At 41.2% G+C, this 26427-nt stretch overlaps 1 protein-coding gene across 2 annotated transcripts in view; it reads right to left on the bottom strand.

Moving 5' to 3' along the window:
* Nucleotides 1-26427, bottom strand: part of CACHD1 (cache domain containing 1) — a 247645-nt gene that overhangs the window by 61868 nt on the left and 159350 nt on the right. For both annotated transcript variants that reach the window (XM_060231944.1, XM_060231945.1), the window contains exons 5-7: nt 18172-18298; nt 15028-15172; nt 7964-8180 (exon numbers count right to left, since the gene is read on the bottom strand). In XM_060231944.1, the coding sequence (XP_060087927.1) occupies nt 7964-8180; nt 15028-15172; nt 18172-18298 (489 nt within the window). The remainder of the gene's footprint in view (nt 1-7963; nt 8181-15027; nt 15173-18171; nt 18299-26427) is intronic.

The raw sequence follows: 26427 nt of genomic DNA, 5'->3' as shown, positions 1-26427 counted from the left end.
TTTCATTTTGGTTACTGAATTGCAGCTGCAGTTGCACAAGGGTTTATCATCTATGACAACATTGTGAAATCCTCTAGAATGAAAGGAACCGTAAGAATTCAAATTAATTAGAGGTGGCCACTGCTCTTTAAGAGAATGGCTGGGAGGCTGTACACAAACATCCAGCTTCTCAGTATCATTCTTATCTCTCATACCAGATATGCCTCAACAATATTTGGTATTAGAAATCTCCCTCTAAAAATCTTTTCAATGGATTCTTTGACATTCATGCTTAGTTTTGTTGGAAGAACAGAATGTTTAAAAACTCAATACACCAGAACAATCATTTTTGTATTAGAAATTAAAGCAAGAGAGAAGACTGCTTATAAGGAAATGGAAGAATGTTGCACATCCTCTTTCTGAAATTACTGAACCATCTGGCTCCACAGCCACTGCTGTTTGTCAGTACAATACCAAATCCTTAAAAGAGAGGATGTGCTCTAAAATGCTCATTTTTAAAGTGACAACATTATACATTTTGCCACAATAGGAACACATGCCTGGGATTCTGAATCGAATAAGGAAGAATGCAAAACTCACTAGCTACTAGGATACAACTCTGCTCATTAGGATGGGAATGAACCTGTTTACAAACAAAAATTCAGCACAAACTTCACTCTGTTCAGAGCCCCCAAGCCAGTTTTCTGGGAACACATCTTCTCCAAACATTTACTGGACTTCTGTCCAGTTTGGCTGTTCAGACAATTGAAACCTAATGGGTCCACAGCTGACCTGTTAAGTGTGAATGGTCTACAGCCATTATACTGGTCGGTTTTGCTACACACCACTTGGAAGCAGGGGAAATGAATGGACAGCTGAAATGGCTGCAAGCCATTTCACTGGAGGGTTTTGCTTCACCCCACATGGAAGCAAAACTGACGTGAAATGGCTGCTAGCCATTTAAACCTATCTGTTTAATTCCTTTCTGTATTGAAGCAGGGAGAAGCGAAATGTATGGGCTAAATGGCTGCAAGCGATCCCCTCCCTGCTTTCCTAGAAGGGGGATATGAACTGGATAGTTTGGGCATTTGGGGCTTTGTTCAGGAACTGCCCTGAACCCTGACCTGGAATTTTTAGGTTCATGCCCATCCTTACTAATCACAATCTAAATTTTAAAATATTTCATAACAACCAACCAAGTATTCATCAAGGGGGATGCATCCCTGATCAACTTTAATACTGGTAGTTTTATGTAGCTATGTATTTTACCTGCTTTTTAGTGCCCCCAAACAGACAAGACTGATGCTTCAAGGGCATATGTGTGCTTGTTTGGCATTCAAATCTATCAAAATGCAGTTCTGTTATCATTCTGTCGCCTTATTAAAATAGTCTATCTACTCAGGTACAATAATTGTTGTATATATGGAATGTACAATTTGTGTTAAAAGAAGATGATATTGGATTTATATCCCGCCCTACACTCCGAAGAGTCTGAGCGGCTCACAATCTCCTTTACCTTCCTCCCCCACAACAGACACCCTGTGAGGTGGGTGGGGCTGAGAGGGCTCTCACAGCAGCTGCCCTTTCAAGGACAACCTCTGCCAGAGCTATGGCTGACCCAAGGCCATGCTAGCAGGTGCAAGTGGAGGAGTGGGGAATCAAACCCGGTTCTCCCAGATAAGAGTCCGCATGCTTAACCACAATACCATACTGGCTCTCTGGTTTAAGATTAATACTTTAGTATAATAGTATTCATCACAGGTTAATACAATACTATACATGTTGGATGATAAATTATGTGAATGCATTCACTGTGCGAGCAATTCTAAACTTTTACATGCCAATGCACTCACCTGTGCTGGTGTGTAGAAAGAAGAGCTAAAAACATAACTGCAGCAAACAACCTTTTCCAGCGCACATTGCAAGGCCTGCAACTGAATGCAGGGCAAAGTACTTTCCAAGCTGTAGCTTCATTTGCAGTACTGAATGTCTACAGTATATGATGCTTGAGAACATCTCCACCAGCAAATACACACAATGTGGAAATTGTTCCCTCTAAAATGCATTACATTCTCTTTGTAATTCCTAAATGGTAAGAGCACTCTGCACCTGGTCAGGAACACTTTCATTTATTCTAGCTTCCTATGTTCCAGGACTGATTCTGAGAGCAAGCAGGAGAGCTGAGGCCTAGTGGGCCCTGGCACAAATTAAGCACTCTGATACTCTACTATCAATTTTAGTGTATTATCCTCCTGGACATGAAAAGTATTTCATGCTTTGAACATGAAAAGTATTTTGTCTGAATATGTGTGAAGGGCTGTTTTAATTTTGGCAGCAAACACTGTGTTATTTAGAGCTTTACTGCGTCTGTTAATCTGATTTTGTAATCCCCAGATTGGTTTGTACTAGCGTCTCCATCTTTGAACAAACTCAGTTCCAACAAATTGATTTGTCCTGCAAACCTGAGTTTCCCAAGTCTGTTTACGAGGAGCTGCTGCACATGATTATTAAGTTTAACACAATCTGGATAGCAGCAGCTTGTTTACATACAAGAAAGCAGCAAGACCTCAAGGATAGGGATTACACCAGTTCAAAGTAGGTAAACTATGAAGTCAGTTTCCCATTGTTGCTTCAATGTCAACTTGCAGCATTTGCTACTTGATCTTTACACAGTAGAATGCAAACAAGTGTCAAAAGTACAGCATTTAGCTACACTTTAAAACAAGTGCCAAAGGTATTATGATTTCTGAATGACAATCATTATATAGTTGTATTTTAAATTATTAATATATTTTAAATGCATTAAATTATTACTTTAGTAATATATAATATTATATTTTAATTGGTTTTGCGTGAAATAACAGAAATAGCTTCTAACAAGCTCTGGAAAAGTGCAGTAATAAAAAAAAACTAGCAAAGAACAGTCTGACTCCTACTTCCCAGTTGAGTAGCTGTTCAGGCAAATATTTGTAAGAATAATCTCTGTCAGCAGCAGCAGGCAGCTGGAGATCAAGAAATCCAATGTTCTGGACACTATGTGAGTTAAATAGTGTGCTCACAGAAACTGAAATTTCTATAGAAGCAAACACACAAATTGTATAAAAAGCATAGTGTCACTAATAACTTGCTTCCAGGAGTGAATATACAGAGGATGCAGCATGCAGACACATTCCATAACTGTACAGAGATGCCAGAGTCCATGGGGAGACCTTGATGTTTGATGATACCTACAACCTCTGGTTTATAACTAATGCAGTAAAGTTTGCCTGCCTAACCTGCTGTCCTAATCCTGTCCCAAACAATGAGTCTTCCCATGGAACTGCTTCGTGGTACAATATTCAGGCTCTGTAGCCTAGGTTTAACTAAGCAGGGCTGGAGGGTGTTAGGGAAGCAAAGATTATTTGAAATTAGCTTCAACTTCAATGTGTTCAATTTGCAATCTTATTTTTAAGCTTCCTGGATTGTCTTTGCACTACTCACTATTCCATTGTGTGTAGCAACTATTCTTTATACAAAGCTGTCTTTATTTTGCTCATATGACCAAAAGTCTCAAGAGGCTTGGGCGGCAAAGAAGGGTGTGTGTGTTTTTTTCATCCGGGAGGGGCGAGGAGTGAGCATTAGAGTAGCTGTTTTTTTTACCAAACGACCCCTGGGCAGAATTTTTGCTGGCTGGGGTCATCTGATGGTGAGGAAGGATTTTTTTTCTTTGCCCCTCCCTTCTTTCTTTCTTTTCCTGCAAGTGATGCTCTGTCTGTATTCTTGGTGTTGGGGGTGGGAAGCAACAGTGGGAGGGCTTCTAGTGACCTGGCCCCACTGGTGGACATTCTGGTACTTTTGGGGCATTGTATGAGGGAATTTTGGACTGAATAGTCCACTGGCCTGATCCACCATGGCTCCTCTTATATTTATGTTCTTTCTTTCCATGTCTTTCTTTTCTTTTCCTTTCCTTCCATTTCATTCTTTCCCTTTCCCTTTTTTTTCTTTCCTTCCATTTTTGCTGAACTTTTCTGTTCATTATACTGTTGTTGCAGACATAGGAGCTCTGCCAATGAAAAGCTGGCATCCCCAGTTGGAGCCAGCTGGCCTTCTATGAGATTTCTGTGTGAGTGAATGAGAGTAAGAGGTGTGGGGCAGAAAGAGATTATTGGAGGTTACTGCGGTATATCTCAACAGCACTGGAAGAGATGGTACTATGAAATTGGCACCATTTTACTAGTCCTGCTTTCAACAGCTGTCTGACACCAAAATTAAACTCCTCCTCTAGATATTAAAAAGGATGAAAGTAGTTCACTGGCTAAGTATTTGCACAACAGGTTGCTTTTAAAGGCATGGGAAACATAGCCAGTAAAAAGCTGCAAGCCCCTCATAAATATCCTTTTTAGGATAACTGCAGAAAAGTTTGTATGAACTTCATATAACTTGAAATTAATTCATTAATTGCAGTACAATTCTCTGCTACCTTTCACAGCAATTTCCCAGTGTTTCAACCAAAGAAAAGTATGAAAAATAGCTGTCAAAAGTTTTTCTTGAAACCAAACAAACTTGGTTGTAGCTTGAGGCAGGGTTCCAGTAGTAGCAGCTGAAGAAAGGGCCTACTAAATGTGTCAGCATATTTTGAGGTAGAGCAACTGCCAGGGCCCAGTGTGAGTGGTACACAGTGCTGGCATTCCTGATGGCAATGGCAACAGCACTCCCAACAGCATACACTGGCCAGTGCTGTTGAGGAAGGGATATGTAGGTAGTGCAGGCAATTGAACATGGGCATTAGGGGTGCTTGCAAGCTGGAGAAGAATACACAAAGATATAGGTGCAAGCAGGTGTGGGGGTGAAAACAGAGGACCACCCACTTTCCACCCACATTTCGGCTCAGCATGAGTTTCAGAGAGATTTTTCTGAAAACGAATCTACTTCCAAAGAGGCAGGTTTGGGGGAGTGCCCTGGAAGTGACATCACAGGAAAAGGTGGAGTTTTGGTTCAGTGTGCCCCGGAAGTGACAGCATTTGGTCCTTGACACCACAGGAAATGACATAATTCCTGTCTCCTGGCTCCACCCCCAAATTCTAGTGGGCCACGAAAGAGAAGTGTAAAAATAACTGGGCCATGGGAAAGAAAAATTTGGGAAACCCTGATTTAGACCACTGAAGAAGGCCCTCAGGCCTGAAACACATTTGGTTGAGTGGTTACTATATGTGTAACCAATATTTTGTAATTTGTATTTATTGCTGTATTCAATGTCATAATAGATGTGATTTTTTTAAAATAAATATTTTTATGTTTTATTGACTTTAGTACAATTGGCCATTACAGCATATGGATGTTGAAATTACAAATAACCCTTGCCCCCCCCCAACCCTCCCCATCTTCTTTTAGTCTTTTCCCCTCAGCCAAGGGCACAGAGTCCTGATCTTCCACTGAATGTCCTTCCTTGCTTCTCCTGAGATCCACTCTAAATAAGGGTTCCATCTGGTCTCGATTTCCTTGACTTTATCTTCCCACGTGGAATCCTTGTTGATTGTTGCCACGATGTCAGACTGTCATAATAGATGTGATGATATACCCACTACCTCTTTGTTTTTATCTACATTCTATGAATGTTTTTAATTTGTAGTAATGGTGCACTTTATAATAAACTAGCCTGAAACCCATGCTTCGCTACAGGATTTAACTACCTTTAAAATTTTGTTTGTTTTAGGTAGGAAGGGTGTTTTGTTTTTTTAGAGATTTATAAACTCAATCAGCATACCAACTGTTATGAAAAAAATGCCTATTCTGGTTTAAAGCTGACTTCCCCTTTTGGTCTGCACAACAACCCTGTGAGGTAAGTTAGGCTGAAAGTCTGTGAGTGATCTGAAATCACAGTGTGGACCAAAGCAGAAGGGAAGCAACCTCAGCAGAGTATAATGATACAGAATTCAGCATGCAAAGCAGCCATTTTCTCCAGGGGAGCTGATCTCTGCCATCTGGAGAGCAGTTATAATTCTGAGTGATCTCCAGTCCTCACCTGAAGAGTAGCAACAATGGTTCCCCAGGAGGAAGTGACTGGTTTGGTGGATGGAGAATATGGCATTGTATCTGTCTGAGGTCCCCCCCCCCCCCCGCTCAACATGAAGTTGGCAACCCTATGTCCTTCCCAGGAGCAGTAGCAGCAGTAGCAATGTTATTACACAGGTCCAGGGATTTGGGCTGGGCACTGATGAGTCAGCCAGGACACCTGTTCAACTGTCTGTAGTCTCCATTAACTGATTTTTACTTCAGAACACAGGCTCTCTCAGTCACACAGCAGAGATACAGAACCAAGCTTCTCCATTGGCTGAGATTCCTCCCTCCCTTTGGGAAGAGGGAAGGGGAAGAGGGAAAGAGCGAAAGGTTGCTTTGCTCAGCCACCTTATCACAGGGGAGAAATTTAAAAATGAGGACCAAAGGAAGCAAGGAGAGGGAGAAGGAAGTAGATGATGGTGGACCTAATTGGAGCTCTGTGGGGGCTGAATCAGGCCTGAAGGATAGACATTTATTTATTTTTATTTATCTGAGATTTATATCCCGCTCTTCCCACTAGGTGGCTCAGGGCGGCTTACAACATGTAAAACTAACATAAAATAAAAAATTAAGCATTAAAATTAACATTACATAATTTATAGTTAAAAATCTAATCATTTGTTATATACATTTGACACCCCTGTTCTAAGGTATATAGTTTATAGTACTGGGAGAGAGAGAAATGATCCTTCCCACCATCCACCATCATTTCTTTCTTCAGAGCTCTCAGTTGCAAAATCTATTTTATTTATGTTGGTCCCAAAGAGCAAGAAACATGGAACAAATAAGATGGTACAAATTAACGCTCAAATTTCTTGAAGTGAATTTGCAGCTGTAGGAAGGTTGATCAGCTAAAACACAGGACAAAATCTATCTATACATATAAAAGCAAGTGTCCTGATTGACTCATCAACACCCAAACCCTTGTACCTAGAAACCCAAAATTCAGGGAGTGCATTCTTTCCATGATGTAAACACCCACTGAGAAGGGATTTTTAGAAATTCCACCTCTAAGGGAGCGAAAAAGGGTAACATGTGTTTTCACATAGGGATAAAGTCGTGCTGTGCAGCTGGCAGGCTACTGTCTGCTTGCACATGCCTCTCTCTAATTGGTCAGCTGTGGAAAACAATGGTGACATCAGGGGTGTGTGGCTTAATATGCAAATGAGTTCCCTCCTAGGCTTTTTCTACAAAAAAGCCCTGCTAACCACTATACATAGTTGTCTCTCTATTCTTGCATTGCTTCATAGGAGTTACAGTAATGTCTCTGGGAAAGATTATAGACTATAGTTTTGCAGACAAACACATAGCCTCAGTCTGTGTCACAGTGCCTTCACATGTTCTTGACCAGCACATGAAGCAACTTATGTACAAAAGCTCACAATGCCCAGCCATTTCATGTTTTCCCCTGGGTCCTAGGGTACAGAGCATTGACCATGAGATTTCTGCAATGAATATCAGTAAATCAAAAGTAGGTTTGCACCTTACAGATGTATACCTGAACAACACCTGAAAAGCACACTCAAGCCTGCTACAGCTCAGACATTGTTTCCAGTTTTTGATACAATAATCCAGAGCAAGAGGTGGCAGTTATCAGAGACTGTTAAACAAAATATAGCAAGCGTGCTAATATTTTAAGCATATTTCTTTTTAAGTTTTAAAAAATCTTTAGTTGTGTTTCTTTGTGCTACCTGGCATTACATTTTATGACACACATGGCCTGGCCTGACAAGGTCTCATTTATCCAGCCCTTATAACAAATGAGTTCGATGCCCCTGCCTTAGAAAGTAAACCTCATCTTTACCAGTGATAATTCCAGTATTTCAGAAAAATAACAACCTCCCATCAGCTGCTAAAAGAACAATTTAAAATAAGGAGAATGCAAGAAAGGATAATTCAAGAATAGGACCCTCCCCCTCCCTTTAAGACTGCATAGTAAAGAACTTACTTGCTTGGGGTTTAGTGCTGTTGTTTGTGTTTCGTATCAGCTGAAATGCTTTTTGAAATCCTGCTGCATGCTGAGTAGAGCTGTCAGATGACTTTATATTGTTAACAAAAGTGGACATTTTCCTTTTAGTCTCACTGGTGGCAGGAGACAGAAATGTCTTATAGCACTGATCCAAGGAGCAGGTTCTTACTGTGTCTGCCACAGATAACACAGAAATCTTAAAAGAGAGGGGGTGGGGAAATACACACACACACATATATAAGTATAGGATTACTTTACCTTTGGGAATTCTTTATATGCTACACTGTAGTACACATACTGATAAGCCAGAACAAGAGTCAATGTGCATTTAAAAGTCTACCGTATAATAAAAGAATACCTAAAGTATAAATCCATCAAACTTGAGAAGACTTGGCTTTTTGGAAAAGGTTTTTGACCTGAAGTAATATACTTTCTATTTTTATGTAAATATTGACAGCTGCAGTTCTCAAACAGTACATCAGGAACCACTATGATTCTACAAGATTACGATGGAGCCTCAAAAATAAAATGTTTGGGCACCATCTGTTTTACATGGCAACTAAACTTAAGGGCCCATCTGTATCTTCTTCCCCACCCCAAGATACAAGCCAGCCTCAGACTATAAGTTTTCTCAGCATGCTCACCATGCAAGTATTCACTGCTATCAACCCCCTGAACAGACAATATAAGTGCTCTCACTACTAAATGCAACAAAACTGAGAATGATTTTCCAACAACTTTTTTGCCATTTGGGAGGAGGAAGATTGATTTCTGTACTCATGTTGTTTCAGAATCAGTTTGAATGTTTCTGAAGTTCAGTATGACAGACAGGTATAATAAATACAAATTCTGGCAAAAGCCATTCAACATCTGCAGAAATCTGCATGTAAACATAATTTGGAAAACACTGGTAACAACATCTGGCTTTGGGTGGAATCATGATTAGGGATATGCTTTCAGTGCTTGCTCTGAGAAAGTTCTCCACAAGAACATAAGAAAAGCCATGCTGGATCAGCCAATGTCACACAGTGTCATTGGAGTAGCAAATCAGGGGCGAGTAGCAGAACAGCCTGACAGCCATTGAAGCAGATGGGAAGAACAGCCAGGCCTGTAGCAACAGAAAGAGGCAGTGTGGCAGATGACCTGGGCCTGCTTACTTAGACAACCCAGCCCATCAGCAGCACAGTAACAGAGGGCCGGGCTTCTGAGTCTCTGCCCGGGAGTCTAGGCTTAAGAATGGGGGGGGGGGAGCAGGAGAGGTGGTCATGGGAGAGTGCGGGGTCAGGAAAGGGGAATAAAAGGATGCCAGTTGAGGGAATGGAGGCAGATGTCAGCTGCAACCCCGGGGGGGGGGGCAGGAAGCCAATAAGTGTCTTGCTGGGGAAGAGGGGCTAGAGGGTGATGCAACTTGACTTCTTCCCATTCTGAGACCTCCGGCCTGGTGGGAGGGGTCAGCAGGGGCACCTCAAGTGGCCGCCTGGGGAGTGGAGGAACCCCGACAAAGTACTTCCTTTTATCTGTTCTAGACCTACTGCTCACCAATTTAATTGAGTGCCCATGAGTTATTGTATTGTGACAAAGGGAAAACCTTCTCTATCCCATGCATAATTTTGAAACTTCTATCATTTCACCCCTCAGTCAACATTTCTCCAAGCTCAGAGCCCTAACCTATTTAAGCTTTCTTCATAGGGAGAGTGCTCCATCCGCTTAATCATTTTAGTTGCCCTTTTTTGCACTTTTCCAATGCTATAATGTCATTTTTTTGAGGTGTGGTGACCAGAACTATACACAGTATTCAAAATGAGGCTGCACCATTGATTTATACAGGGCATTATGATACTGGCTGATTTGTGTTCAATTTCCTTCCTAATTATCCCCAGCATAGCATTTGCCTATTTTATTGCGATATCACACTGATTTGACATTTTCAGTGAGTATCTACTGTGACTCCAAGTTCTCGCTGTCCTAGTTAGTTACCACCAGTTTGGACCTCACCAATGTATATTTATAGTCAGATTCAGATTTATTATTACAGTACTTAACCAATAAAAACAATTTAAGAAGCCAATCCATTCAAATCTGATGTACAAAGTATTCAAACATTTAGGCATGGTTGTTACAGTAGAATAAATATATTCAAAAAAGGGAGTTTTGCAAAATTTTAAAATATACAAAAAGGATAAAAACAGTCAATTTCAAAGTCCCTCCTTTACAAAATCATCACAAATTCTCCTGGCAGCCGCCAGAAATCTGGCACAATCATCCATAAATTGGGGATTAGAGTCTGCTAACAATATATTTTTGTTTTGGAGTCCATAAGGCCCCGGCACCTCTCTAGCAAAGGATGAATATACTTGGCACTTATGCTTTTGTGATTGACCAGCAAAACATGGTCAATCGTTTCCATTTTATCTGTACAGCAAGGGCAAACCTGCTCTGCCATTGGCACCTTTCTATAACAGCCTTCTACCATTGCAGATGGAAAAATATTGCATCGGACCATAGAAAAGGTCTATCTATGAGATGGCATTACTAGATTTGAAAGGTAAAGGGGGCTGGAATCACCACACATCTCCTTTCTAGTTAGGATTTTTGGCTCCCGTGTTCATTACTTTGCACTTGCTCATGTTGAACCTCATTTTCCACATTGACACCCACTTGGTCAGCCTCAAAAGATCCCTCTGGAGCATCTCACAGTCCTCTCTGGTTCTCATTGCCCTGAATAACTTAGGGTCATTTGCAAACTTCATCACTTCACTGTTTACTCCCAACTCCAAATCATTAATAAATAAATTAAAAAGCACTAGACCTAATACAAAGTCCTGCAGCATCCCACTGCTTACCCCTTCCACTGTGAAAACTGCCCATTTATATTCAATTATTTATACTCAATAATTAACAGGAAATTAAGCAATTTTTAATTCACAAGAGGACTTTATCCTCTTATCCCATGACTGCTGAGCTTACTTAGGAGCCTTTAATGAGGAACTTTATCAAAAGCTTTCTGGAAATTTAGGTAAACAAATCTATTAGGTCATTCTTATCCACAAGGTCTAATTAATACATAAAGATGCTGTTCATCCTCTCAAAGAACTCTAAAAGGTTAGTGCGACAAAATCTTCCCTTACGGAATCCATGCTGATTCTTCCTCAATAGCTTTTGTTCATCAATGTGCCAACTAATTCTAATAATGGATTTTACCACCACCTGGTATGAATGTTAGACTGACTAGCCTGTAATTTCCTGGTTCTCCTCTGGAAACTTTTTAAAAGATGGAAGTTACATAAGCTACCTTCCAGTCCTTGAGACTGGAGACAGATTTTAGCGACAGATTGCATATTTTTGTCAGGAGATTCACAAGTTCACATTTGAGTTCTTTGGAACTCCTGGATGTATGACATCTGAGCCTGGTGGTTTGTCAATTTTAATTTGTTCATCAGTCATAGGACCTCCTCTCTTGTCACCTTAATCCAACTCAGGTCTTTCCCATTCATGAGTAGAAAAGTACCTCCCATCTTCGGCAGTGAAGACAGAGGCAAAAAAAAATAAAAAAGCATTCAGTTTCTCTGCCATTTCCCTAGCATCCTTTAATAATCCTTCTACCCTTTGGTCATCCAAGGGTCCCCACTGTCTCCCTGGCTGGTTTCCTGCTACTTTCCTGTATTTGAAGATTTTTTTTTATTCCTCTATGTTTTTTGTAATATGTTCCTCATAGTCCATGATCACCAAATTGCACAGTATTTGTCAAAGCCTATGCTCCCTTTTACTTACCTTATTCAGACTAGCCTTCCACCACAAAAGAATCCCTTTACTTTGTTAACCATGCAGGCCTTTTTTTTTTTACCCTTTGTACTCTTCCTAGCCTGTGGTATACATTTTATCTGAGCTTCTAAGATTGTAGTTTTAAATAATCTCCAAGTTTCCTGAAGAGTTTTAACCCTCCTTACCTTTCCTTTCAGTTTCTTCTTCACAAGTCCCCTTATTTGAGGGAAATTACCACTTCCAAAGTTAAACATGGTTGTATTGGTCTTTTGGGGCAGTTCCCTATTTACATAAATGTTAAACTAATAGCATTATGGTCACTGTTCCCAACTGGTGCTAGCATATTTACATCTCTCACCAGACCTGGATATTGCTTAAGACCAAGTCCAGGATCGTCTCCTCCCTAGGCTTCCCAAACCTCCCGCTCTGGCGGGAGACTTCTGGGTTCGCAGCCTCATCTCCCGCTCTTCAAAACTCTGGAAGCAGGGGTGGAGGGGGGGGGGAGAACATACCTTTAGGCTTCATGTTGTAGAGCTCCTGAGCCGTTTGCAAAATGTCTGCCCCTTTAAGGCTGGGCAGGAAGCAGGAAGCAGAAAGGGCTTCTGAGAATGGCCCCTCCCTTTCTTTGCTTTCGTTTTCACAGGAAATAGAGTTGTCCGGAGGAAGATCTGGTAAGTGTGTGTGTGTGAGAGGGAGGGGGCAGGGGATTCCCTAGTTTGGAGGCCCTCCCCCCCTTTAGAAAGCGTGGGGGGGGGAGGGAAATGTCTACTAGGCACTCTATTATTCCCTATGGAGAACGATTCCCATAGGGAATAATAGGAAATTGATCCGTGGGTATTGGGGGCTCTGGGGGGGCTATTTTTTGAGGTAGAGGCACCAAATTTTTAGTATAGCATCTAGTGCCTTTCCCCAAAATACCCCCCAAGTTTCAAAATGATTGGACCAGAGGGTCTAATTCTATGAGCCCCAAAATATGGTGCCCCTATCCTTAATTATTTCCTATGGAAGAAAGGCATTTTAAAAGGTGTGCTGTCTCTTTAAATGTGATGGCCAGAACTCCCTTGGAGTTCAATTATGCTTGTCACATCCTTGTTCTTGGCTCCACCCCCAATGTCTCCTGGTTCCACCCCCAAAGTCCCCAGATTTTTCTTTAATTGGACTTGGCAACCCTACTCCTCCCAGTCCATCTGCTCCATGGCACAGTCACTGAAACTTTCTAGAAACGCAATCTCTTTCTCTTGACTTAAACACATATTGATCCAATAAATTTGTGGGTACTTAAAATCATCTATTATGACACAATTATTTAATCTAGCTGGTTTCCTTAGTTCTTTTGCTATTTTAAAATCATCCTATAACCTTTGATCTGGTGGGAGATAAAAAATCCCCCAGCATTAAGCTTCCTTTTGGGCACACTATTTCCACCCACAGTGTTTCTGTAAGTGAATCTATTTCTCTTACATTCTCAGTCTTACTGAACTGTATACCCTCTCTGATGTACAGAAGCACTCCACCTCTGACTTTTCCCTCCCTAGCCCTCTGATATAATTTATATCCAGGAATCACTGTATCCCACTAATTATTCTCATTTCCAAAGTTTTTCATGCCACGTGGGGAAGGAACACTGTAAGAAGTATTGACTCTAAAAATACAAGGCTCAAAACATGAGAATGGGACACTTATTTGTAAATACACAGCCCAGCCTGGGGCTCTGCTTTCATATGGGTAACTACTTCTTTGCTTCAATTTCTCCTTTCCTGTGATAGAACTTAAAATCATCTATTATGACACAATTATTTCATCTAGCTGTTTCCATAGTTCCAATCTGCCCCAATGCTACTTCCCCTTTCTTGCATTAAAGAACCGCTGTGGGAACAGGAAAGCATATGATGTATAGAATCTGCAGGAGGCATGAGTGCATTTCCTTGCAAACTAACTAGAATAGACAAAAGAAGAGTCTGCAGGGAATCTACCACTTATCATAGTTCCAATCTGCCCCAATGCTACTTCCCCTTTCTTGCATTAAAAAACCACCCCAACTATGAAAAACTATTTATCAGGTAGAAAGAAATAGGAGTTTGTATCTGCTGAGACTATCTAATGAATTAACTATTCATTCCAGCTTCACATATGTACAACTCTTACAATTCGTCAACATCCTAAACTGTTGCATCAGGAATTCTCCTATTATTTTAAAAAAAAATTGTATAATTTGGTTCTTTGAAAACCCCAACTGCTTTCTTGGGAGGTAGTTAAAAGTACAATATTTGCTTTAAATGACATATACAGGTGGGGGGGAGGCTTGCCATGGTAAGAACTGAAAACTATTTTTATCTTCTCCTGATACGAATTTGGGGCTTGACAATTTTATTTTATTTATTTGGTAAATTTATATTCCGCCCTTTCCCAGACGGGCTCAGAGTGGATCACACTCAAGTAAAACAGGTCACATACAATAAAACCAATAAATACAATTAAAACAACAGCATTATATAACAAATGCGGGTGGGCACATAGTGCAAATTAAGGCATAATCATTCAGTGACTCAGATGTAGTAGTTCAGATGATGGATCACTGTGGGGGAGGATAGCCGATGGTTTAGGCAATAAAGGACGCCCGCCTGCCTCAACTAAATGCCTGGCGGAACAGCTCTGTCTTACAGGCCCTACGGTAAGGTAACAAATCCGGTAAGGCCCTTATCTCCACAGGGAGCTGATTCCACCAGGCGCTGGTGGAGAAGCCCCTGGCTCTGGTCAAGGCAAGACGGACATCCTTAGGGCCAGGGATGACCAGAAGATGTTGGTTGGCCAATTGCAGCGCCCTTCGGGGCTCATATGGGGAGGAGGTGGTCCCACAGGTATGTCAGTCCCAGGCCACGTAAGGCTTTGAATGTCAACACTAAAACCCTGAAGCAGTTACGGTACTCAACTGGTAACCAGTGCAATGCACACAGCATCGGTCGACTGCTTGCCCATACAGGCAATCCAGTTAGGAGCCGTGCTGCCACATTTTGCACCAGTTGGAGTTTCCGGATCAGTCTCAAGGGCAAGCCTGCGTAGAGCGAGTTTCAGCCTTCAGTTTCTATTTCAGAATACCAGAACAAGGTAGAATAGTAGAAGAACTGCTTTGGATTCATTGAATAATGTAGCAGACATGAAACCCAAAGCAAATTCTGGGAGACCTGACTTGAGTCACTTCATGGTTAGGGCCACCAACATTAAGCCAAAAAAGCAATAATTAAAACTTTTCATGGTTCAAGAATCTCTCACTGTAAACTCACCTTATCATGTTCATCTATTGAGTTCAGAATAACTTGGGCTGCATCTTTGGCAATCTGGAGCTGTGTCTCTGTAACTGAAGTTCCGTGATCCACAACAACAACTATGTGCTTAGACTGAGGTCGAACTGAAGAGACATAGACAGGCCTGCAATTGAAATAACAGACAAGAGGTTGTGCTGCAATTTCTTCTTTAAAAGAACTAGGGCAGGAAGCTGTTTAAAAACAGCATAAAAAGATTTTCAGTTTATATGGATTTGGGACTGAATTCTAAGTAGCATTAATGTACAAGGAACTACATTTTCCCCACTTCCCTCTTCCCCCAGACACCACCCATTGACTTCAGAAAGGCTAGGCTTAGGGCTGAGCTATACTATACAACACAGACTTAAAGGAGAAAGCAGGGGAAATTGTCCCACCTGGATGCTTCACCAGTGATACCTCCTTGATGCAAGAAGGAGGTATAAACACTTGAAATAACAGTGACCCACCCAATAGCATTTTCACAAGCATAAATATAATAAAGATTATGATATTGTTTGGCAAGCAATCCAAGCAGCAGGGTAGCTATGTCCACAATAGTATCCACAATCCAATACTTGGCCTCAAACATAACAAAGAACACTGTATGAGACTGACAATGGTTATCTTTAATAGGTCCAGGTTTATTTGCAAAAAACCCCCCAAATTTATTTGCAGATTATTACTACTGCATCCATAATTTCCTCCAGCACATAGTGGCCTGAAGGCTGTTACTGTGACAAAACCCAGCTTGGATTACTTTCTTGACCATATTTTGAAAGATATGTAAGGCATATAGTCTCATCCTCAATGAAATCACATGTGATAGTTCTGTTTTGTCAGTGGTCTTGTGTTAAATAGTCACAGGTATCCTTATAACTCCAATGGCATTCTGAAGATTTATGACACTTTACTATAAGAGAGGATCTGACAGTCTCATTCAGCCTTTGGTAAACAATTTTCACACAAGATTATATCTAACGATCGTGAGCAAAAGCCTGAGTTTGTGATTTCTATCGACTGTCCTCTCCAGCTGCAGTGCTCCACTCCACAAACTGTGTCATCCCTAGGGTCTCAACCCCCAGCCACAGTTTTTTAGGGAGCCAGTGCAGGAGACAGAGGCAGGAAAGTTTAATCCCATGAGTGCTGCTTTGTAGGTCCCATCAATCACTTAGTAACAAGCAAAATCCTTACAGCATTTAGATCAAGAATGATATATTTTGACAAAGAATACATTTTAGTATAAGATTGACCTAATATTCATGTCTGCATAACCCACTTAGTGACTGCTAACAATGTAAACTGATCAGTACAGTGCAGTATAGAATACCTGATACTTACCTGACATGTAAAAAGTCTATGCAAGCTGTGTATAATTGCATTAGAGCATTAGGCTTGGATTTATCATCATGAGACAAAGTCTCTTGCCAAGGTTGTCTTTTCTAATAATGCTCTGGAATGTAAGCCACATAGGTCATGCTCTGTAAAGCTTTCATATCTCTGCATGTTATTAAAACAAAGTCTGCTGAAGTCTGTTAAGGGAACTGAGTGCTTGCATGTGCAAGAAGGCGTATAAGCAGAAAGTCTGCCCCCTCCCACCAAGAGTTGAGCACTAGAATAGATCTGACTTATCTTGATTAAGGAAAATTTTAAAAGCAAAACAGGAAGATCCTGCTCCACCTGCTTATTTGTCTAGACCAAAGAAAATTGGTATAAACAAGAAATCTTTGGTTGTAAATATTGCTACATCAAAATCACCCAGAGAACTCTTACTGTAAGGATAAACAACACGCAAAAATATTATACAGGCATTAAAATGAAACAGCAGGCACAATCATTTAGTAATTTTAAAAGACTTGCACAACATTAACATTAAAGAATTTTTAGTTCTTTAAAGAACATAATGAATGTTAAGTAACTTGCAAAGAAAACAGGGGCATGCAGGATCATTAGTTGAAAGGAAACCAATAAATGCATGACAATATTTACTGTAATCACTGCCATGTGGTTATATGTTTAGAATTGAAGTACTCAGTGAAATCTGTCATACTAATGTACTGGAAAGAGCAAGTCATCACAGAACAACCTATATCTAAATGTGAAGTGCCTCTGCTGAATGAGGAAATTTGCTGGATATATTAGATGGAATCCAAATTGCTTGTAATCTTGTCAGCTTTAGCGGTTGAATATTTTCTTTATCCAACTTAATATAACCAAATAAAAGAATTGCCCTTCTTAGATTTGCAGCAATATCTCAAAAGCAGTGTTCCCTCTAAGCTGAGTTAGCGTGAGCTAGCTCATAGATTTTTGGCCTCCAGCTCACACATTTTTGTCTTAATTCAGGAAATATGACCCCAGGACACACTAATTTATGCAGTAGCTCACAGCTTTAATGCCAGTAGCTCACAACTTTAATGCCAGTGGCTCACAAAGTAGAATTTTTGCTCACAAGACTCTGCAGCTTAGAGGGAACATTGCTCAAAACTACAAATTTCTCATAGCAGGCATCTTTTTAGGCCAGAATTTCTGTTGTGTAGGACTGTTATCAAAATTCTTATACAGATTTACCTAAACATTCTCCTATGATCCACATTATGAATAACCTTATCAATTACAAAAGCAAGTTTACTTGCCATGCATTTAATTGACAGCTGTTTAAAATATTGCCCAGTTTGTATGTGGTTGTGATATATCATATGGAAACGCTTTTACCTATCTTTACCTGACTTTACTGAAAACTTCCAGACAAAATCTCCATTCATGTTTTAGACAGAGAGTCAGACATAGAAGCATCTCTGCTGTGTACAGCCAGCAGACCAGTACATGGTTTGTGAAGCAGTTGTATCATCGCCTCATCAAGCACAAGGCCAGCAAATCAGTTCATATTTTACAGTGCCATCACAGGTGTACAGGACAAAATGGTGGCCACAGAGCAGGCGATGGACTTTTGCAATTGATGAAACAATTACTTTGCTGTCTCATCATGTACTGAAACTTGCATGGTTTAATGTAATTCATATTCTCCTCATGCCTAATAGGGTGTGTGAAATGAGGCACTGGAATGAAAACAGTTAACCTATTTTCCATCTGTTCTCAGAATTTTAAAAATCTTTAGTAAGATCATACCTGCTACGGTGTTCATAACTGCCTTTACATCGAAATTTGTGTGCTGGAAACACAGTAAAAATACCTTCTTCTGAACTAAAGTACTGCCATTTAATTCCTGGATTGGATTTCAGATTGTCAGCAAGAACTATTAAAAAAAACAGAAAAAAGAAACATTAATAGTATTACAAACAAAAGGAAACTGTGAGCATTGGCCTCTTTAAAGATGCATTTAAAAGGCCTCTCTAAAACAGCATTAAAACACAAGAGATGCTTAGGATGGCATTATTAGAATCTAAACAATGATTATGTGAGAATAAAGTGCCACACAACCTTTTTGTTTAACTGAATGGCTGTTGTGCTTATAAAATTGTTTAGAAAGGTTTCAGTTTGTTACCCTTCTGAAAAAAATATAGTCAATGCTATACAATGAAACGTTCACATGCTGTGTTTCTGCCTGCACATCCAACCTACATGCCATTGACAGACATATAACAGAATACTCCTGTAGTTCCACTATACCAGGGGTCTCCACCCTAATTTGAGCTGCAGGTACTTTTGGAATTCTGACACAGGGTGGTTGGTGCAAACACAGAATGGCTGCCACAGAAGGTGGACTCAATCACAAAATGTCAGAGAGTGAGGTCATGCATAACTCTAACAGTAACTCTTCAGTCATGCAGTGAAGATCTTTGTGCTGTAACAGCAGCTGCAGCTGAGATGACTTTTTAAAAATCTGCACAGCTGATGAGATCTTCAGTGGTTAATTAGAAGTCCTGTTAGGCATAAGTCCTACCTGGCTCTATCTACTTTTGAAAAATGGGCAAGAAAGGCATCAGTAGATGTCATGGTGCTCTCAGGTTCCATGTCGGGCACCCCTGTACTCAGGGGTCGTTTTGTAGAAAAATAGGTAGTGCTCATCCAGGGATTGTTATGCAGCTGCATCTACTATTCAATGAACAAGGTGGGTAGCTGGGGAGGAGGCGGGGGAACCCTCAGAAAGGTTCAGGAGCTGTGTTCCTGTGAGCTCCTGCTGAATCTGAGGCCTGCCTGTACTATACAAACATATGCAATGCTAGAACTTTACCAGCTTGTCAAAGCAAGCAAAAAAACAAAGGCAAAGGTTCTAGGACCAATAATTAAAAAGGCTAGATCAGTTAAATATAGAAAAGAAAATTGGACTGACTGCTAAATTGCTTCCTTTGCAGCAGTACAAGAATGAACTAATTCTTCCTCCAGCCAGAAGGCAGAACCAGAGCTACAGCCTTTCTTAGAGTGGTCCACAAGAAACTGTTTCCATGTCTATACTCTTCCCAAAGTGGACTATAGTCAAAAGATCTTCACAATGAGATCCCGGCAGAATGTTTAAGAAGGTGGGACAGGTCTAGTACTCACTGAATAGAAGGCAACTTCAAAGTAATTTTTACTTCCCTTTCTTGTTCAAGAAGTAGGAAAGAAATCAGAAATGGGACAGTATCTACAACCTAAATATATCCTAACCTCTGAAGAATAAAATCCTTACAACCAGGGGTGTCAAATGTCTGGCCCAGGCCTGTGGGACTCTCTTCTTCTCCCTTCTGTCCTCACCCTTTGAAGCTTGGAGGGCTGCCTATGTTCCCAGCTCCTTCTTCCTCTGCAGAGGCTAAAGCAGAAAGCAGAGCTGCAAAGAAAATGTGGATTGGGTTTTCCATTCAGGTTGCGGGGTACAGCAGACTTGAATGGAAAGCCACTCCATGTTTTCCTTGCAACTTTAGCTATATGTTTCAATGGAGTGGAACTCAGTTTAACTTCCCAGCATTCCATGGCCAGCTGAAGCTTCCTGGAATTGTGTCCTTGCAAACCAACTGTTGATGCTTTGAGCCAGCTTTGTCTCTTCTCAATGGACCTGAGAACTGGTGTCTAGTGAGTACTTTAACTTGAGAACCCACAGTCAAAATGGGATATTATACTGGAGCGCCATTGCCAATTTGAGTAGACCGGGGGGGTGGGGGAGGAGAGAGGCTTGCAATGCCCTGCCATTTCATGTTTTCCCAGACTGAGAACATTTTATATTTTTAGTTTTATGCTGTTAGCCTTGTGCTTTTTCTTGATGTTTCGTTTTTCTAAAATTGCATTGCAAAATCCCACTATCCTCTGACCTTTCTGTTTTAAACAAAATATTGCAAGAGTTTAAAGCATGTTTGTATTTTAAGTTAAAAATAATATCTTTAATTGTGTTTCCCTGTGTCCTTTATAAAGTCTATATATTCGGTATACGGCATTACATTTTAGGACACTCATGGCTCGGCCCCACAAAATCTCTAACAAATGAGTCTGGCACCCCTGCCTTACACAATTTGTAGACATTTCTGAGGGCCAAGCATTTATTCTTTAATGTTGTGAAAATTAAGAAGAAACCTATGTGAGTGCCCTAAGATATTTTCCCAAAGACTGTTAATGTTGAAGACAGCTGAAGGACATTCCCTTTCAGGAATGAGCTATGATGATACTGAGAACAGCGATTCCTTTAGGTTTTTTTAAATTGGTTATAGGGACCATATAACACCAGTCTCATTCCATCTATACTGGCTTCCAATTAGCTTCCAGTCTCCATTCAAGGTGCCAGTATTGACCTTTAAAGCTCTGCATAGCCTGGGACCAACATACCTAAAGGACCAATTCCTCCCATATGCAACTATCTGTACATACTAGCCATCTTCAGAGGTCCTGCTTTGGCTGCCTTCACAATCTCAAGCTAGACAGGTGACAACCTGAGAGAGGGCCTTCTTGGTTGTGGCACCAAAACTTTGGAACTCCCTCCCCAGAGAGATTCACCTGTCTATCGGTGTCTTTTGCCAGTAGATGAAGACAGCTGTTTTCATCTGGCATACCACTAAGAATGATTACTTGCTCTCCTTCTATTGCTGTTTGTAAAAATTATTTTATAATTTTAACTGCATTTTAATTGTTTTAATTTTTACCTTTGCTGCCTTGTATGGACCCTGATCAGGCATGCGCAAATATATACACACATTCCCTGATTCACTCTGCTACTGGTAAATTTAGTAGTCTTACAATCCTGAGAATTTACTTGGTAAGACACAAACAAAATGCCTGATTATGCTGTTCATGTAGGGCTTAACATCCCTGGCTCCTCCAAGTATTGCCACACATTTTTTTCTTTAGGTATACCAGACTCAGGTCGAGGTTCAGAATGACAGTTACATTATTGCAATTAAAAGCACAGTTTGTATTGGGGATAAATGATGATTATTGCACATTAACATTTGGCTATTCTGGAAAACATATGGCTGTTCTCTAATTAGAAAGGGAACCTAACTCCCCAATTCCTTTTGAAGATGCTCTCATTCAATAAAGTAGTAGTATACATGAGCTTCCTCAGTAGAATGAATGGGATGTAAATTCTAGGAAACAATACTAAAATCCCAGATGGTGAATATACAAACAGTGGGAGGGTAGACAAGGTGTCAGACTTCAAGAAACAATTGGCATGGGTGGTGGTAGGAGATGAAAGATTTGTCCTAAGCTTCTGTGTCACTGCCCAGAGTTGAAGTTTGTTGCTTTGGTAAAATCCAGATGTAGGATGTCCAAACATGTTTGGATAAAGGGTAAAACTGCAGCAGTGGAAGCTGTCATTTCCTTTATTTTCCTAAAAACACAGCACTACATAAGATCTTCAGATCTTCTTGTAAATGAACCAAGCTAGGATTGAGGGTGTGATTAGAAGGCCTATGTATGAAGCTACAATTCTGGATAAAAGATTTCCTGAGAATCCTATGTACATCATTTTGAGTTCCAAGACAGAAGAGTGGGATATACATGTCATTAATTAACATAGAAAAGAGCAAGAGTCCAGTAGCACCTTAAAGACTAACAAAATCTGTGGCAAGGTATGAGTTTTTGTGAGTCACTGCTCAATTCGCCAGATACAGCTTAAATGATTAATTAATATATTAATGTTTTTGGAAAAAGCTAGAATAGCTGTCAGTCATATTAGGGTTAAACTTCTTTGTATCCAGGCTATACCACTCAACTTCCAAAAGGTTTTCTGACCATTTTATTTTGACTGATCCTATATGAATGAAAAAATCTTATCTGCAGCGTGTGATTATCATTTCTGAGACTGTTGTAGAGGAGCACTCTTGGCTTTAATAAGGGCTTCTTTAAAAAATTCACTACTGCAAACAACAGATGTGTTAGATTTAGACTTAATCTATGTTCCAATGTTTCAATTACAGCATCCTACAGCTATGGCTCTGGCAGAGAATTGTGTGCATTTCAAAGAACAGGGGTGGCCAATGGTAGCTCTCCAGATGGTTTTTTCCTACAACTCCCATCAGCCCCAGCCAGCATGGCCAATGGCTGGGGCTGATGGGAGTTGTAGGCAAAAAACATCTGGAGAGCTACCATTAGCCACCCCTATCATAGAACATAAACTATGCCACTTGGGTAACTTTGCACAGGCCCATCTTAAGCTTTTTACTGAAGTACAGACAGTTGAAACGAAATCCATCAAAGATGGAGGTCCTGTGGCTGTGTCAAGGTGATGTTGGGGCACGATGCCAACTTCTCCCTCTTGACAGAGTGCTACTGACACTGGCACTAACCATCAAGAATTCAGGGGTAATCCTGGATGTCTCCTTATCAATGGTGACAGAGGCTTCCAACATAACTAGACTGTTGTTTTTCCATCTATGGCAGGCTAGACAATTGGCTCACTATTTATCCCACCAAGACCTAGTCACAGTGATCCACGCAACAGTCACCTCCAGACTAGACTACTCTACATAGACTTGCTCTACATAGGGCTACGCTTGAGCAATGCTCCCTCTAAGCTGTGGAGTCTTGTGAGCAAAAATTCTACTTCATGAGCTACAGGCATTAAAATTCGGAGTTACTGCATAAATTAGCTTGCTCTGGGGCCATTTTTCCTGAGCTAAGACAAAAATGTGTGAGCTGGAAGCTATAAAACTGTGAGCCAGCTCACACTAACTCAGCTTAGAGGGAATATTGCCCTTGAGGCTGACCTGGAAATGCCAACTGGTCTAGAATGCAGCGGCATGGGACCTTATAGGAACATCAGTGAGATCAAACTGTGTTCCTTCAGCTGCATTGACTCCCAGCTGAATACCAGATAAAATTTAAGGATATGGTATTGACCAAGAGTGTCAAACTCATTTGTTACGAGAGGCAGATCTGACATAAATCAGACTTTGTCAGGCTGGGCCATGTGTGCTGTAAAATGTAATGCCAGTTAGCGGAGATATAAACTTTATAAAGCACAAAGAAAAACACAATTAACGTTTTTTAAAAAACTTAAAAAAAATACATGCTTAAAACATTAGCACTCATTGGTCTTCAGAATGCTTTTTATGCATCTCTCCTGTGCGATCCAGGAAACTTGGCAAAGGAAGCTCTGGCTCTTTCCTTTCCCAGGGGACCAGGAGTAGGAGGAGCCTCAGCCAACAGAAGGAAGAGAGGTTTGGCTCAGTAACTCTGCTGTGCAACTGAGAAAGTTTGGCAAAGCAAGCTATTCCTCCCCCTCTCCTCAGCTAATGGAGAAAATAGAGGCTTCACTCTAGCTCCTGTGCAATTGAGCAAACCTGGGAAAGCAAGCTGTGATGCAGAAGGAAGCAAAAGAGAAGAAGGAAGCAGATGACAGCCAGTTGCTCGAGGGCCTGATTTGGCCCCCAGGCCGCATGTTTGACACGCCTAAACAGTATAGGACCAACATATCTATACTAAACAGTATAGGACCAACATACCAGCCTCTCCTGGTATGTCCCTCCAAAGGTGCTTCATTCACCTGATAACAACTTGCTTGTGATCCCCAGCCTGGAGGCCATTCGGCTATCCACAACCAGAGCCTTTTTAACCCTGGCCCCAATCTGATGGAATGCTCTGTCCAATGAGACCTTAGCCCTGCAAGAACTGAAACAATTTTGCAGGGCCTGCAAGATGGAGCTGTTCCATCAGACACATCGTCAAGGATGAGTGATGGCTTCCTTGGGTAATCTCCTGAACTGTCCTTTACTGTGCCATCTAGAGAGGTATGAATTTTATGATGGTTAGGACTGTTGATTTTAACTTAAATTATATTTAATTGTAATTTTGATTTTAAATGTTGTGACCTACCTTGAGTCCTACTGCATTAAGGAAGGATGGGCTATAGGTCCAATTTAAAAAAAATAATGTCCAGAAATATATATTCCATGAGTGATTTACAGTGAAGAGAGATACTTAAAGATAGAGGTGGAGGCAGCCTGTCTACTGACTCTAACAGAGGCTTCATGTCCTTTATAGAGACCTCTATAGAATGCCTTATCTTTCCAACAGTATGGACCCCCAATATGTCTGACCCATGCTTGAGAACAACTGCCTCAAAGGTAGGTAAGAGTTACCACTAAGTGTGTGCAAGAAAAAAAATCATTTAAAAAATCAGAGTATATTGGACCTGAAAAATATTGGTATTTTCCAATATTCCCAAACCCCAATACCATAATGGTATTTGGATTTGGTAAATATTCAGGAATCCTGAATATTTTGTGTCCATCATACCCTATGGGAACCACTGAAGTCAATGGCAAATCTATCCTGGGATATATTCAGTGTCCTGGGGAAAGGGGTTGAGGTAGAAACACCAAATTTGCAGCACAGCCACTGGAGCCTCTCCTCAAAAGAACCCCCAAGTTTCAAAAAGATTGGACCAGGGCATTCAATTCTATGGGCATTCAAAGAAGCCCCCCCCCCAAATAGCAAAACAATACAAGCCCAGCGGAATGTCCCAGAGAATCTCTGAAGTAGAAAGCGAAATGGAGGGCATTTTTGCAAAGCCAGAAGCAGAACCAGTGCCACTGTGGCAGTGCCAAAAACTAACAGGATTAAGGTCATATCTGAGAATCTCTGAAGCAGAAACGGGAGGGGGGGAGATTTCTGCAAGGACAGCAGAACCCAGTGCCAATATACCAGTTCATGGCAGCAGAACCCTGTGCCACTCAATAAGGCTGATGTCAAGCACAGAGTTATACTCCAAGTGTTTTGTTTTTTGAAAGGACAAAAGAACCACTAAAATAGTGCCCAGCAGCACAACCCAGTGCCAGCCTACCAGTGCCCAGCAGCACATACTTGGAACAAAAAAAAGTGAACCTCAACACCCCCTTCCCCCCACAAATGACATTCTAGAAATTAAAGGGAAGAAATATGAGGGGGGGGGGAAGACTACTGAGGGAAAAGGCAAGAATAAGGACTTAAGATAGAAGAGAAAGCAAGAAGAACCTAAACCAAAAGTCCCTCCCCCCCCCACACATACGCATGCACGCATGCACACATACCCTAGACCAAAAAAATTAAAAAGGGGATAAAGCAGAGGAAACAAACAACAAAGCCTCACTCCTCAACTCCCCAAAAAAAGAAAAAAAAGAAAAATAGAAAAGAATGTTGAAGGGAGTGGGAGAGGATTCAAGTAAAATAATAGATTTTTTTGAAAATCAAGCAGAACCCCACCATACACAAGCCCAAAAAAGGGCTAAAAATGAATGTTAACCAGGTTTTAAACTCCAAAGAACTAAAGAAGAAGAAAGCAAGGCTTGGCCTCCCCTCTCCATGTAAACTACCACCAGGCCCAAACAACAAAACTCCACAAAAATAATTGCAAGCCACAAAACCAGAAGGAACTAAAACCTAAAACCGAACGGAACAAAAAAAATGCCTGAGGCCCTTGCCCTCACCCCCACCCCCACCCCCAACAACCACCAAGCTCAAACAACAAGTAACAAAAAAATCCAGACTGCAAGCCACAAAACCAAAAGCAGCTAAAACTTAAGAAAAAAAGCCAAAGGGAACTGTAAAAATGCCTGAGGTCCTTACCCCGCCCAATCTGCCACCCACCAAGCCCAAAGAACTACTAACAGTAAAACAAGAAAACTTTTAAAATGTTGTTCAGTCAAACCAGTTGCTGTCTTCCCTCTTCCCCAAGCAGGCAGGATCTGATTTGAAGTCCATAGCAGAGTTTCTCAGCCAGCCGGAGTCAGGCTCTGAGTAGCATAGGGGTCCCAACCCTCCCGCCCTAGCGGGGGACCCCAGGTTTTCCAGCCTCTTCCCCCGCTCCCCAAAAAAACGGAAGCGGGGGGGAGGGGGGAAACGGCGCCAAGCAGCATGGTGAGCCGCCCCATCTCGGAGCGGCAACGCCGCTGCACTGCTGCCGCCTCTTCTCCGAGGACCCCAGCTCAAGCCAGTTCTGGGGGCCCGAGAGGCCGCGCTCTTCACTGGCCCCGGGGA

This window comes from Heteronotia binoei, chromosome 2 (genome assembly GCF_032191835.1).
Source record: "Heteronotia binoei isolate CCM8104 ecotype False Entrance Well chromosome 2, APGP_CSIRO_Hbin_v1, whole genome shotgun sequence".
Taxonomy (NCBI): Eukaryota; Metazoa; Chordata; class Lepidosauria; order Squamata; family Gekkonidae; genus Heteronotia; species Heteronotia binoei.
The sequence above is the reverse complement of the archived record's forward strand: the minus strand, read 5'-3'. Positions and strand labels throughout refer to the sequence as shown.